This window comes from Diadema setosum, unplaced genomic scaffold (genome assembly GCF_964275005.1).
Source record: "Diadema setosum unplaced genomic scaffold, eeDiaSeto1 scaffold_26, whole genome shotgun sequence".
In the NCBI taxonomy this organism is placed as follows: Eukaryota; Metazoa; Echinodermata; class Echinoidea; order Diadematoida; family Diadematidae; genus Diadema; species Diadema setosum.
The window spans coordinates 505243-521460 of NW_027307653.1; the positions used below are offsets into that span (position 1 = coordinate 505243).

The 16218-nt window shown below is 37.2% G+C and overlaps 1 protein-coding gene and 1 pseudogene across 1 annotated transcript; one reads left to right on the forward strand and one right to left on the reverse strand.

The window, feature by feature from the left end:
- The window catches only part of LOC140245738 (eukaryotic translation initiation factor 2D-like), a 335728-nt pseudogene extending 319914 nt beyond the window's left edge, over positions 1 to 15814 (forward strand).
- Positions 7562 to 8560, reverse strand: LOC140245737 (uncharacterized). Its single transcript, XM_072325267.1, has one exon. It carries the CDS (start codon positions 8558 to 8560, stop codon positions 7562 to 7564), a length of 999 nt encoding a protein of 332 aa, XP_072181368.1.
- Positions 15815 to 16218: the final 404 nt, after the last annotated feature.

The following is a 16218-nucleotide window of genomic DNA, read 5'->3' on the forward strand; positions in this document are numbered from 1 at the left end:
TCTTTCAAGTAAATTCTGATCCGTGTTGCCCCAAACTAAAACTCCATAATTCAAATGAGGCAATATTAACGACGAATATAACATAAGTAATATTTTTTGTGGAATATAAAATTTCAATCTATTCATAACACCTATATTACGCGATATTATGTTACAAATATTATCAACATGTGATTTCCAGGAAAGTTTATCATCCATAATGACCCCCAAGAATTTAATATTTGATACTCTTTGTAGATGAGAATCATCTAAAACTATATTTGTGTTTAAACTATCAACAGTATTACTAAAAATCATATATTTCGTTTTTTGAGCATTGAGTGATAACTTGTTAGCTCTGACCCAGTTTGTCACTTTATTCAATTCAATATTGATTTTGTGAACGAGAAAATCAATATCGTTATGGGCGAAAAATACATTTGTATCATCTGCGAAATGAATAAAAGAGAGATCATCAGATACGCGACAAAAATCATTTATATAGATAATGAACAATAACGGCCCTGAAATACTTCCCTGTGGGACGCCACATTTAACTTCTCTGATAACTGAATCATTATTTTTAATTGTAACAAATTGTTTTCTATCGACTAAATAACTCTTGAACCACTCCAAGGCCTTCCCACGTACTCCATAATGCGATAATTTATAAAGTAAAATGTCATGATTGATGGTGTCGAAGGCCTTGGAGAAGTCCAAGAAAATACTAACTAAATGGGAATGATTATCAATGGCATGAACTACTCTATCAACGAAATATAAAAGAGCGTGCGAAGTACTATGTTTTTCACGAAAACCAAACTGAGAGTTCGTAAAAACTTCATGTACCTTCAAAAAATTGATCATTCTCTGATAAATAAGTTTTTCTAAAACCTTAGACAGTGAGGACAATAATGAAATTGGGCGATAATTGCTGACTACAAGTTTATCGCCTTTCTTAAATATTGGTATTACTTTAGCCAATTTCATTTTATCGGGAAACACACCGTTAAAAATTGACAAATTAAATATATGAACAAGTGGATCACCAATCGAGGAAATTACACCCTTAAGTATAAAATTATCTATCTCATCATAACCAGAACTTCGTTTGTTCTCAAAAGAGGAAACTATATCAATAATTTCAAATCTATTAGTCGGTGTAAAAAATATGGAATCAGAGTTGCGCTGGCCTAAAAATTCAGTAAAATGAGTTTCTGTTGCAGGAATAGTTTGAGCATAGTTTTCACCTATTTCTGAAAAATAGGAATTAAAAATATTTGCAATATGAAGAGAATCATTAATCAATTCATCATTCATTTTAATTTTGTCAATGTCAGAGTTTTTACTCGGAACATTCATGGCCTGTTTTAAAACTTTCCAAGTATTTTTCATGTCAAACCTATATCTCGAGAATTGCTTAAAGTAATATCTCTTCTTTTCAGAACGTAAAATCATTGTCAAAGTATTTTTGTATGATGTATATCTATTCTTCGATCGCTCAGTTTTTTCCAACTTATATTTATAATACAAACGATTTTTCCTATTAATTGAACGAAGGATTGATTTTGAGATCCAAGGTAACCTGGGTGTTTTTTTGTAATCTGTTTTATTTTTTTGTTTTGGAATTATATCATCTAAATGATGATTGAATATTTCCATAAAATTATGAAAAGATATATTGATATCATCGCTGCCAAACACTCCTGACCAGTCAGCATTCTCGAGAGCCACATCAAAACTAGCTAACTTTTCGGGTGAAACTCTACGACTAAACAAAGGAAATGAAGGAGGTTTAATATTAGATGAAGTTTTAAGAGTAAAATAAGTCATTATTGGAAAATGATCAGTCATATCTGAAAGAATTATGAAAGAATCGGGGAGGGGTAGAATATTACAAAAAAGGTTATCAATGACGGTGGCAGAACGATCTGCAATACGTGTGGGTTTGGAAATGAGCGGAAGAAAGGATGAGGATAGAAGTGTGTGAAGAAAATCACTAGAGATATTATCATGCTCAGATTTCAGCAAATCAATATTGAAATCGCCGAGTAAAAAGCAATCCTTATTTCGGAAAACGTGTGAATTTGCCAAATCTGAATAATAGGTTAAAAAATCATTAGCGTTTGAATTAGGAGGTCTGTATACAATGCCTAACATAAGATTTTTACATCCTGGGATGAGAATTTCTATAAACAAAGATTCAACCGTTTCGTCCATTCTAGAAATATCTTGATGGACAATAGTTTCAAAGGAACATGATATGTACAATGCAACACCCCCACCATTCTTATCAGGTCTATTATTAACAAATAAATCGTAACCATCAATTGCAAAGGAATTTTCTGCATTAGAAGTTAACCATGTTTCACTTAATCCAATAACCGATAACGATTGACTTTCATCAGATTCTAATAAGTACTTTAAATCATCAAAATGTTTATTTAAACTCCTAATATTTAAGTGTAACAAAGAAAACGTATCCTCAGAGAAGTTATGAATCATATCTTTGTATTGATTTACTGTAATATAATTGCATGACATATTTTGAGTGAAATCATTACTAAAATCATGAGGCAATTCATTTGCTCCTGTATTCAGGGTATCGGTAACAAAATCATCATAAGGGGTGATTCCTGTACTGGTTAGCCCACTAACTGGGTCAGAGTCTAACCTAGTGTTCCTAAACAATTCAAAAAAGTCATCATTCGATACGGAATAAAATGGAGCATTACAAAAATTAGCCATGATTAAAGGTACGAGACGAGATTATAAAAGTCTGCGATGTCAACAAAGCTAGGATGTCATAAATAAGTGGATGATACAAGAAAATAACCAGTCGCCAGAAAGAGGCAAAACACTGGAGTAATCTACAAGTATAAATGGCGTCAAAATCACGATAAGCAGGAGATCGCTGAGGAGAAGAACGTGGAACGAGAAAGAGCAGAATAAGGTAAGTGAGAACGTTCAGAAGCATCGTCAGAGAAAGACATAGAACACACACAACACAATAAAAAGAATAAATCAAGTGTCTCTGTGGGCTTCCGAAAGAGGAGGACAGGGATGAGAAGGGAAGTAAAAGAACGAGCTCGACCGGCTGTTGTCGAAAAAGGAGAAGTACAAAGACGTGAGTTGCGCTAGCGTAAGAATTCAAAGTGCTGCACAGTACGTAAACTTGTGAATTGCAGCATAGACACACCAACTGAAACTTTGACGGAAAAAAAGAATCAGTAAGAGTTCAGTGGAAGCAGTATATATCGACAGCATGAATGGCTGTCCGTACCAATCATACATTTTTGGCAAAGCAAAATATCCAATGTTACATAAAAGGAAGAAGAAGAAGAAGAAGAAAAAAAAAAGAACTCGCCACCTGCAACGTTACCTTTAAATTCTTGATCACAAGGTTCATTGGAACAACAGTCCATTGGAACTGTCATATGGTACATTGTACACGATGTCACGTGGATGTTGCTTAATAGTAATAATGCAAATCAAGAGAAGCCATACGTATACAGAAAATATTACCTAAGATTCATGAGATTCAATATAGAACATGAGGCCTTTAACCATGTCATAGACATGATAGAATTGAAAATATAAAGTGAAAATAGAGGTACTTGGAATTCAATAGTAGGACCACTTCAGCAATGTAACCAGGTACATGTATGTTCTGTTCATAATAGTTAACAAACGCTGCCCGTAACAATAAAAAAAAGAGGGTTTAATAAATAAGGAGAAACGCCTTGCGGCAGGCATGGCCTGTCTTTCGTCAAACAAATGAATTCCCGATTAAAAGAACAGTCAGAAATAAAAAGGCTGAGATTTCATGGTGGGTTATTAGGCTGGGAGGAAAAAAAAAATAAGACCCGTGAACTATTATACCACCCTAAAGGGAGAGGGGAATGACTGCGGCTTGAAATGAAAGAGTGGCAAGTGTTTTGAAGACACCCGCATACTTTGGATGGAATCATTGATAATAAAATGACAGTTTGAAAATGTTTACAAAGAATACCCCTGACAAAAAACGACAACAACAAACAAACATGGGGTGACCCTAAGGGCTTGACCTATCCAAGGAAAAAAAAAAAAGAGAAACGAAACAGTTGAATTACATGGTGACGCATGGTTATATAATGACACCTTCCAAAAGAGCACCGAGATAAACTTATAGATACATATGAACAGAAGCCTTTGAGCCGCTCTTCAATCGCTTGGAAAGCGGGATTGGGCTAGCGTCCTGGAGGACATTAAACACATTTGCAAATAATCGAACTTTGTTGTAGAAATGACACGCTGTACGAGGTCAATGCTTAACAATGCAAATCGAGAGTAGACATTACATAATATACAGAGAAGAGAACATAGGATTCATGTGGTTCAGTGAAACATCGGATTTTAAAATGCATGTCACGGTCATCGATCGTATCTTAGAATTGAAAATAAGGAGAAAATAAGGGTACGTGTAATTCAATACGATTTTGGCGATGTACCCAGAGTCGTTTATGTTCAGTTCACAGAAGTTCACTAGAGTTGCCCATAGCAACAACAACAACAACAACAACAGAAAATAAGAAAAAAAAAGAAATCAGCAACAAGGACTCCCGATTTAAGAACCGAGGGAATCAAAATGGCGAAATGGCTGGAAGAATCAGAATGGCTGGTGACACATGACACCTTCAAAAGGGACATCAAGATAAACTGATAAATTCATATGAACAGGTGCCTTGTCTGCACTTCAAAAGCTTTGAAAGGAGGTGGGGGTAGCGTCCGGAAGGACGTTTAAAACACATCACACACATTACATAGGCAAATAATCAGACAATGTTTCGAAGAGACATGCCATACGCAGTCAATGCTTAACAATTCAAATCAAGTGTAGGCATTTCATAAACAGAGAGAAAAGAACCTAGAATTCATTGTGGTCCAATAAAACATCTGGTCATTTAAATGAAGATCACGGTCGGCCACCGTGTCTATAGAAGTGGAAATAAAAGAGAATAGTGGTATGTGTAAATACAATAGACCCCTTAGCAATGTAACGAGATTCATGCATGTTCTGTTCACAGAGGTTCACAGGAGTTGCCCGTAGCAACAAAAGGAAAAAAATACATGGGGGGGGGGGCTTGGCCTATCAGATGTCAAGATAACCTAATGAATTCCCGACTTAAGAACCGAAAGAAACGAAACAGCTGAATTTCGTGGCGGCACATAGTTACATTATAACACCTTGAAAGAGAACATCTAGATACACTGACGGTGATGAACAAGTGCCTCTGACCGCCCTTTAACCGCCTTGAAAGGGTGTGGGGGTAACGTCCGGAAGGAGGTTGAACACATTACGTAAGCAAATAATCAGACAATGTTTTAGAATTGACATACCGTACGTAGTCAAAGCTTAAATATACAGAAAAAAAAAGACATTACAGAAAGCCTTACCTAGGATTGTTGTGGTTCAATAGAACATAAGGTGTTAAAATGCAGATCACGGGCATCAGCCTTGTTATGGAATTGAAAATAAAAAGAAAGTTGGGGTACTTAATTGAAATTCAATAGACCACTACGGCAATGTAACCATATTCATATGTCCTGTTCACCAAAGCTCACAAAAGTTGCCCATAGCAACCAAAAAACATTGTGAGGCGTGGCCCGTCTATAACATCAAACAAGTGAATTCCAAGCAGAAGAGGCAAAAGATACGAAACAGCTGGATTATTAAAAACCATGAACTAAATACCACCCTAAAAAAGTGGTCTAATGGTGGTAAACTCTGAATATGACAATTGCAAAAATACCATACAAAGAGTGGCGGGTTTTGCGGTGGGCTCTGCACACTTCGGGTAAAAGTGCTGATAGATAATGTTACTGTTCTAAAATTTTCAAAGAACACCCCTAAAATGCCTAACATGGTGTTTTAAAATGTGAAGAAAATAGGGGTACATGTGGATGTAATTCAATAGACCATTTTGAACAGTGTAACCAAACTCTTGCCTGTCCTGTTCAAGAAAATTCACTAGAGTTGCCCATTTACGTGGGAACGTAGTGAAAAACGGATTGAGTAAAGTATAATAGGGACCACAAAAAAAAAAAAAAAAATTGTAAGAGGCCTGGCTTGGCCTGTCTATAACGTCATAGAAGTGAACGTCAAAGAAGTGAATACCAAGCTTATGAGCCCAAAGAAACGAAACAGCTGAACTACTTAATGCCCAGGGGCATATTGCTGTTAGGAACACAGACGCCGGTGAACTAAATATCACCTTAAAAAGAAGAAAAAAAAAAAAGAGCGGTCAAATGATGGTAAGCACTGAATGCGGCAGATACCATGCAGATAGTAGCATTTGTTTTGTTTTGTTTCTCTCTTTTCGGTGAGCTCCCCACCCTTTGGATGGAAATGCTAACAATGTGACTATTCTAAAATTCAAATTGTCCTGAGGGATGTTAGACAACTATTAACATAATCCTCAGAGGAGGAGATGTAGCACAGGTACAAGAATAGTAGGACAAAAAAAAGAAATGTCGGTTTTATAATCAATATTTAATGTTGTGATTCAAATTGCGCCGCATCTTAAGTATCGGGGTAAAAGGAATAGTACGTGGCATGGCGAGTACGTCAAAAACAATTATTATAATTGAAAAATTACTTGTGCTATATGATACCCTGTTGGGCGTTAGAAAATAATTGATTGTTATTTATATACGAATTACAAATATATATATAATGCCTGGGGTAGATTAGGTGAAGGGTGGACAAAATTTAAACAACAAAATTATTTATCTATTTATTTTTTACAATGCATGGACTGAAATCCTAAAAAATCACACCAAGGTGTACTTATAATTCAACATCTCTGAACATAAGAAAAATGGCAAAACCGTGGGTAAACCATAATATATCATAAATACTGGGTATATCGTTGATTGAGGGGTGAATAAGGAGGGAAATTATGATTATTACCTTTAAAAATAGATATGTTTTTTTTTTGATAAAACGTTTGTCTTTACGTGTGTAAATAATAACTCATGATAATTTCAATATTGGAAAAAAACTCAGTACAAGGCATTCAAAGGAGAAAAGGGTTGCTTAGCTTGGTGTCATAACATTTGATAAAAATGAAATAAGAATGTGGCCATCCTTTGTGATACTATTACACTGTGTTGCTCACAAGTAGTGGTGTGCAGAAACGCGTAGTCGATAGAAGTTTACAGTGTTTCTCTTTGTATATCTATCAAATGGACAGCAACGTTTATCAGAGTTATTCAATAAACTTATCATTACTAACTTCACACATAGTTTTATATAGAGAAAAAAAAAACCAATGAACTCATCTGCTTATTGCATGTGATGCGTATCATAGGAATACACATATATGCAAAATGAACGACAATAGACGAAAACGTATAAGACAAATGAAAAGTACTGATTCAACTTAATTGAATTACAATGACATTTTGTTGATATAAATTGATTTTTTTTTTTTATGTGGAAAGGGTATTACATTTAGGCCTACGAAAACAACAGAAGAAAATTGTGACTTTACCTCTTCATATTACAATCATAGGTATTCGGATACCAATGGAGCAACGGTCAATCCGACCAGGTAGACCAGGCGGAAGATGACTCGTTTGGATGTTTGGTCATGAGAACTACTTTGGCACCACGAACTGCTATTTTTGTTTTCAGATTCTTGGTCTTGCGGAGATTGTATGCGATGGATGCTAAACGGCCGCGTTCGCGTTTCATCCGCGGGGGGAGGTCGGTGCGGACCGTGATGCGGACCCGTGCTGGGGACTTCTCGGTGGCGTTCCTTGGGCGTCGCGGTTGCTCGAAAGCACGAAGCAAGTTGTCACGATCACTCATCCTCGCAAAGCGGACTATGATGGGGTCCCGAGGTTCAGGGGCGTTGGTAGCGCCAATGGGGGTACTCTTGGTGGGGAGACGATGGATGTTAACCACCGGGATCTTCATCGCTTCCTCCGTTGAAATTTCCAGAAGGTGGGCGAACGCCTTCGCTGCTTCTTGATAAACATTCTCGTTTGGGTGGGATGCAATGCCGTAGAAAAGCAAATTTTGTTTGCGGTGGTGAAGCTCTTGTTGAATGAGCTTGTCTTCAAATTCGGCCTTCATTTGATCTAGTTGCCGCTGAAGTTCGGGGATTTTCTCGGCCTCAACGGATTGGATCCTCGCAGACGTGTCGGCGACCGAACCTTCAAGGTCCTGCATAGTGGATTTCACTGTGGCAATATCGGTTTTTACGGCATTCAGATCAGAAATAACGTGGTCCAGTTTGTTATTTATTTCCGTCTTGAAATCCGCAAACATGTTTCGTAGTTCAGAAATGATGGCGTGACCAGTATCTGATGGAACGTTGGGGGCCTGCTCAGAATCGCCTCGGCGGCTGGTGGGGTGTGGTTGGTGGGGCATGCCGGGTCTACTCGCTGAAGGCCTGCCAATTGACGAGGAAGCACTCACCGGTCTAGGTTGAGGGGGTGTGCTGACAGAAGTTCCGCGGGGATTTTTGTCCTTTTGCACGGTAGATTTACGGAAATTATAGGCAGAGCTTCCTTTAATTGATCCAGTGTTCATATTTCTGTAGCTGCAATAAAGATTTAGGTAGCATTAAGGTATGCAGTTCATAGTTGCCCCCATAAAAATATTGGAGGAGCAAGCATATTATAATTTTGCCTCCACAATTAATAATTAATAATTGATAAATGAGAAGATTTTCTTGCTTTTGAAAGAAAAAAAAAAAATGTTGCCACCATAAAAATATTGGAAGGCAAGCGCACCATTTGCCCCACCCCACATAATCATAATTCCCGCGATGAAATGAAATTCTGGCTTTTTTGTTAGAAATCTGTCCAATTATTTCACCCAAAAGCAGTGGCGTAACTACGGAGGGGGGGGGTGCCCCCCCCCCCCCCATCCGCTGGTTAAAAAAAAAGACTTGCCAAAATGGTAAATCAAGGGTTAATAAACTGCTTTTGAAATCGACATGAAAGAGTGATCAAGAAATAAGATATTTTTCTACGATTTCTTTTAACCATAATTCAAGAGGTATATAGTGTGAAAAATTGTTCAAAAAGCCCGGAGCCGACAAAAGGTTGTGATTCAACGTGATTCCTCGTTGGCATTCTGCATATAAGCAGGGTGTGCGTAGTGTACTCAGAGCATCCGAACGGCAAAAAGAGTCGGTGCAATGTTGCGCAATGTGATGTAGAATGTACACCTTTGTACCTTACGCTTCGTTTTATCAAAGCTAGATCATTGATTTTGCAGCGTTGCTTTACATACTAGTCTATATAAAAATGTCTTGCATTGCCAATAAAAAGACTTGACCTGGGTTAATTTCTAACTTGTCCTTGTACAACGGTGTAACGCTGTAACGCTGGTCAAACCTCCCCAAATCATGAACACTTATAAACCGACACCCTTGACTACCAGTGGCGGATCCGGGGGGGCGCACCGGGCGTCCCCCCCCCCCTTAATTTCCAAAGCGAAAAAATATAGCTACAAACGGCAGTTTTTGGACTGTAAAATGTCAAAATTTTCAAGCTCGCTCGCTCCGCTCGCTCGCATTTAGTAGTAATGCCATTCTCCTGAAGTTGCTGCCAGTAATTGCCAGCAGTTGCGCCCGATGCGCCCCACCCCTTAATTTCCAAAGCGAAAAAATATACTGAACTACAAACAGCAATTTTGGGATTCTAAAAAAAAATTTTCAAGCTCGCTCGCATTTAATCGTTATGCCATTCTCCTGATATCGCTGCCAGTAATTACCAACAGTTGCGCCCGGTGCCCCCTCTTAATTTCGAAAATAGCTCCAAACGGCAGTTTTTGGACTGTAAAATGTCAAAATTTTCTAGCTCGCTCGCATTTAGTTTTATGCCATTCTCCTGATATTGCTGCCAGTAATTACCAGCAGTTGCGCCCGGTGCCCCCCCCCCCCCAATTTCGAAAGCAAAAAAAATATATATATATAGCTACAAACGGCAGTTTTTGGACTGTTAAATGTCAAAATTTTCAAGCTCGCTCGCTCGGCTCGCTCGCATTTAATTATGCCATTCTCCTGATATTGCTGCCAGTAATTGCCAGCATTTGCGTCCGGTGCGCCCCCCTTCCTTTATTTCGAAAGGGAAATATATAGCTACAAACGGCAGTTTTTGGACTGTAAAGTATTATTATGTCAAAATATTCAAGCTCGCTCTCTTCGCTAGGTCGCATTTAGTCGTGATGCCATTCATCTGATGTTGCTGCCAGTAATTGCCGGCAGTTGTGTCCGGTGCGCCCCACCCATTAAATTCCAAAGCGAAAAAAATATGGCTACAAACGGCAGTTTTTGGACTGTAAAATGTGTAATTTTTAAGCTTGCTCGCTCCGCTCGCACACAATATGTTATTGTTATGCCATTCTCCTGTGGCCTGTTGCATAAAACTTACCGTTGAATTTCATTGGTAACTACCGTCAAAATTAGGCGTCACAGCCAATCAGCATCAAGGATTATAAGCTTTACCGCTAATTTGAAGACTTACCGCTAGAAAGGAGCGGTAAGTCCAGCGGTAAGGGTTTTATGCAACAGGGCACTGATATTGCTGCCAGTTATTGCAAGCAGTTGCGCGCGGTGCCCCCCCCCCCTTAAATTCCCAAGCGAAAAATATAGCTAAAACGGCATTTTTTTTTTTAACTGTAAAATGTCAAAATTTTCAAGCTCGCTCGCTCCGCTCGCTTGCATTCAATCGTACAATTCTCCTGATGTTGCTGCCAGTAATTTGTCGTTTCACACCGGCATTCTATAATCCATTTATAGGGGGACAACTCTCTCCCACAACCTCCCCCCCCCCCCCTTGCTCGCTTCGCTTGCTCGGGCTCGGTTTCGTTCATGACATCAGTGTATAAGAATTAATACTAGAAGTATATGTAAATGATACCATTTATAGGCAAATTGTTCAATAACAATTTACTTAAAAATGTACTGATACCTCAAACACGTGGGACTTTTTCAAGTCCATGAAACACGCAAAAAACCTGCATCAAATTGCACCATTTACAACATCAAAATGCAAAAAGTGCTCACCGTGGGAGGGGGACACTCCCTCCCACATCCTCCCCCTCGCTCACTCCGCTCGCTCTTGCCTGGCCGCGTTCATGATATTGATATTCAGTGTAAATATCAAAACAGGAAGTTTATTTGGATGATACTATTTTATAGGCAAATTGTTCAATAATAATCTACATCAAAATAAATTTCTACCTTAAACAAGTGGGACTGTTTCAAGTCGATAAAACAAGCAAAAACATGCATCAAATTGCACCATTTACAATATCAAAATGCAATTTCAGTTCTAATCGTGCACGGAGGGGGTTGGCCCCCTCCCACACCCTCCCCCACACCCTCACCCTCGCTCCGCTTGCTCGGGCTCGGTCGCGTTCATGACATCAGTGTAAGAATCAATATTAGAAATTTATTGAAATGATAGGCACATTGTTCAACAACAATATCCATCAAAATGTACTGCTACCTTAAACAAGTGGAACTGTTTCAAGTCGATAAAAACACACAAAAACCTGCATCAAATTGCACCATTTACAACATCAAAATGCAAAAAGTTTTCACCGTGGGAGGAGGGGGGCCAACAGGCACTTCCACACCCTCTCCCCCCCCCCTGCTGGCTCCCTCGCATACTAACACCCCCCCCCCCCTCCCCAAGATGAAATCCTAGCTACGCCGGTGCCCTTTCCCCGCTTGGTTTCCCTAAAAAAAAAAACACTACATAGTCTGGGGATTGAGAGCTTCCTGTATTCCAAATGTCTGTACAAAAAATCTCGTTACATTTAGTGTCAAAACGCACCCCTCTTGAAAAAAAGCTGGTGACGCCCCTGTATATTAATTCAGTTCAAATTCCTACATTGAGTGAAGAGGAAAAAAACAAATGCGACCGTCTGCTAACAACTGCTGAATGCAAACGTGCGGTTTGTTCAATGAATAAAAATAAATCACCCGGTTCTGACGGTATACCTATTGAATTTTACCAAACTTTGGGGGATGAAATTCAATTTGTATTGCTGAATTTTCTTAGTGAATGTTTCAAAAAGAAAGAAATGTCTGAAACTCAAAAATGTGGACTAATAACATTGATTTATAAAAAAGGAGATCAGCGACATTTAGAAAATTGGAGACCAATCACATTGTTGAACTGCGACTACAAGATAATTGCCGCAGTTTTAGCCACACGCTTGCAATCAGTGATTAGTGAAATTGTAAACGAAGATCAAACTGGTTATATAAAAAAATCAATTATCCGCTTTTAATATACGAATGACAATAGATATTATTGAGTACATGAAAAGAAAAGGAATGGATGGTGCAATAATGATGGCAGATTTTTCAAAAGCTTTTGATGTAATTGATTTTGATTTTGTATTGTTGTGTTTAAACAAATTCAATTGTGGTAATTTTTTTCAGACATGGATAAAAATACTGTATACAGATATTCGCAGCTCAGTGTTAGTAAATGGTTGGATATCTGAGTCTTTCTTAATACAAAGAGGCATTAGACAAGGATGTCCACTTTCAGCTTTACTTTTTGTGCTTGCTGCAGAATTTATGTCGACCCGAATAAGAAATAATGAGGGTATAAATGGTATTTCTGTTTTAAAGATGGAGGAAAATTCTGAAGCAAAATTATTACAATATGCAGATGACACATTATTTATTGTTTCAGATAAACAATCATTATAAATAGTAAATGAAGAGTTGGAATTATTTGGAAATGTGGCAGGACCAAAATGGAATAAGAGCAAAACATCAGTTATGTGGCTGGGAGCTGCCAAGTCAAAATGGTCACTCGATGATCTTGATTTAGTGTGGACAGACACACCCACAAAGTACTTAGGGTTTTATGTTTCACCTGATATGGATAAAGCACGAGTTTTGAATTGGGAAAACAAACTTACGAAATTGCAAAGACTTTTGGATAATTGGAGAAAAAGAAAACTTACTCTTTTTGTAGATGGATTATTGTAAAAACCTTAGCTCTAAGTCAACTAGTTCATATACATATGGTTGACACAGTTCCTGAGAAAATATTGAAAAGATTGAATAATTTGTTATACACTTTTATTTGGCAAACAAAAACTGAAAAAGTGAAACGAACTGTTATGATCAAAGAGTTTGAAAAAGGAGGTGTTAATATGATCGACCTTTCCAAGCAAAAACTCAGCTTCCGATTGAGATGGCTTGGACGCACTATAGGTGCAACGAAAGTAACATGGAGTAAAATGTGTTTTTATTGGTATAACTTTTTTGGTGGATTAGAATTGTTACTAAATTCCAACTTGGATTGTTTGAATATGAAAATGATAAGTAAAAATCAACTCCCATTGTTTTATATTGAAATATTAGAAGCTTTGTTAATGATAAAGAATAATATTTGTTTAAAATTTCAACCCATGGTACATGGAGTACAATATGAAATTTTATGGCATAATAAAGATGTAGCTTTTCATTAAAAAAAAAACTGTTTTTATGATGGTTGGTATCAAAGTGGAATTGTATTTTTTTAAAGACATATTCAAGAATGGTAATTTTATATCCATTCCAGAAATTCTGTCTCAACTTTAACGACAGAAAAGTAAGCAAACATTGATTTTTTATTATATCTTATTACGCCAGGCTATCCCAAAAGCATGGATGAGCAATTATACGGAATCATGTATAAAATTTTATAATAGGTCATTAGAAATTCCTAAAATAAGAATAGGAATAAGAAAGCAGAAAAGAAGTATTCAAGACGTTTCAACCAAACAGTTTTACAAACTGTTGTGTACACATTGTCCCGATAGGAACAGATGTTGTATATACTGGGAAAAGATATTCGACTCATCATTTGATTGGATGAATATATTCAAAATAAACTTGTGTCATTGTAAAGAAAAGAAATTGAAAAAAGAAATTAAGTTTAAGATTTTGTATAATCTACTACCAGTAAAAAAGAATTTGTACGGATGGCACATCAAAAGAGATGGAAAATGTGAGCATTGCGGTGTAGATGAAGATAATCTACATGCGTTTATTGATTGTAAATTAAATAAGATTTTCTTTTCGTATCTAACAGTTATAATCAAAATTATACATAATGTTGATTTTGAGATAACAGGAATGCATCTATTAAAAGCCCATAAGGAGACTGAATTAGATTTGCTTTTGACAATTGCCTTTTGGTGTATTTATAGATATATACTGTTAAGAAATAAAACCGGAAAAGAATGTCGTGAAACTAATTTGCAACATTTATTTGAAAGAGAAATTTGTAAAAGAATAGAGGAAGATTTGAATAGTTAGAAAACACATTACAATTTACCAAAGCAAATGAAGTATAATGTGTAAATAGTTCGTGGTGTGTTTTTTTTTACCTCAAGAATGTCCTTTGAAGCTCAGTGTATTTTCGTTTTCCATTTTTTGCATAGTGTGATATAAAATGTTGAATTATGGAGGCAATAAATACCCTTTTGAGGTCAAAAAAAGAAAAAAAAAACAGTCACATGGTGGCAAACACGAATACCAACACCTGACATCTACACTTCTCTCCCTCTCTTCCTTTCTCTCTCTCTCTCTCTATCTGTCTATATATCTACCACTCAATCTATTTCTCTTCCTACCTATCAGGTTATTTATAATAAATCTTTGTCCGTCTACCCGTCTCTCTTGTCTCTTTTCTAACAGCATATAATTATCAGCAATCTAAAGATGTTCGGTGTGGATCCATATCACTTTAAAGACTACGTGCATAAACAGGCGAAGGTCAACACCTCGGTAGAGATGAGTCAAAATCCCAAGGAAGGACCACAGGTTATTGTGTATAAGGGCAACCAAATCAAGCTTCTCAAGAAATTATTGAAAGGTTTGTAAATTTACCATGGCAGTTTTTTTTTTATCTGGTTTGGTATCTCTGAGATTGGAGGGAATGGGGTAGGGAAGTGGGATGTATAAGAACTCATGTATTTCTCATGGAACCTGATATTATGTAAATTGAGGTAGCTATAGCTGTGTGTTTCCAGTTCAATGACTATAGTGTCTCAATCTTCTTCACCAGTCAAATTGTTATGAGCTGTCACACATTCATGCAGGTAGATCCTTTACCATGCCTCTGTCTCTTTCTTGACTTCAGTGTAATGTCAGATCTATTCCAGACTCGGGATACTTGAGTGTTTCGAAAAGCAGTTAGTCATTATACTTTCGTTGATGTGCAAAAGATAAATGCGTAATTTTCAAATTGTTTTTGTTATTCTGGTATGATTGTGATACTAAGTATTTGCTTCACAGATATCAAATCATTACTCTATCAAAGTAGTTATGTTTTCACTGGTTCTTTGTTTCTTTGCCTGATTGTCTGTAGAAAATGTTACTGGAAATTTCTGAGCAGCTTTTAATGAAATTGCCAGGATAGGTAAATTATCTTTAAGGGTACAGGTTATTGGTTTTGGAGGATGATCTCAATCATAAACCCAGAACCAGGATTTAAATTTTTGTAAGGAAGCTGCATGCTAAGATCTTTTGCGTTTATAATAGTGACAATGGCCTTGGCTATATAGAGGTTTGCACTTTATAACTGTGCTTATAGTTATTTCAGAATTCATCCCATCTCTTTCTTCCAGCTTTTAGTTAATTTGTAAAAGGTATAGTGACATGTTGCAGCCCCAACGATAATGCCAACATCTGTCTCATAATTTGTGCTTGTGTGTCTACTTCTTTACTGTTGATTTGTTCCGTCAGATCATTACAAGATCCCCGAGGAGTTCATAGAAGAATTGTAGCAAGCTCCAGAGGGAAAGGACAAGAGATGATATCAAGCATTGTCCTCGGGTACTCTACCAATTCTAACTGAAACCAGTTGATACCAGTTTAATCATACTAATACCAGTTTATGCCAGTTGAAGTTGCACTGCTTATACCAGCTGATACATTTGTACCAGTAAAAGTCTACTGGTGGCTAGATGATACCAGTTCGAGTCTCATTGTATACCAGTTTATATAAGTTAATACCAGTTGAAGTCCCAAGTTGATACTAGTTCAAGTCTCAATGTCTACCACGGTACCACTTGATACCAATTGCAATCTACTATATAGTACAAGTCATGTTGATACCATTTGAAGTCTTACTGGTACCAGTTAATACCAGATGAAGTTTCACTACTTACCAGTTGAAACCTACTGGTGGTCAGTTGATACCAGTTCAAGTATCACTCTA

Bases quoted from the DNA above. Each gene is read 5' to 3' on its own strand.
- LOC140245737 (XM_072325267.1), bottom strand. From the start codon at position 8,560: ATGAACACTGGATCAATTAAAGGAAGCTCTGCCTATAATTTCCGTAAA.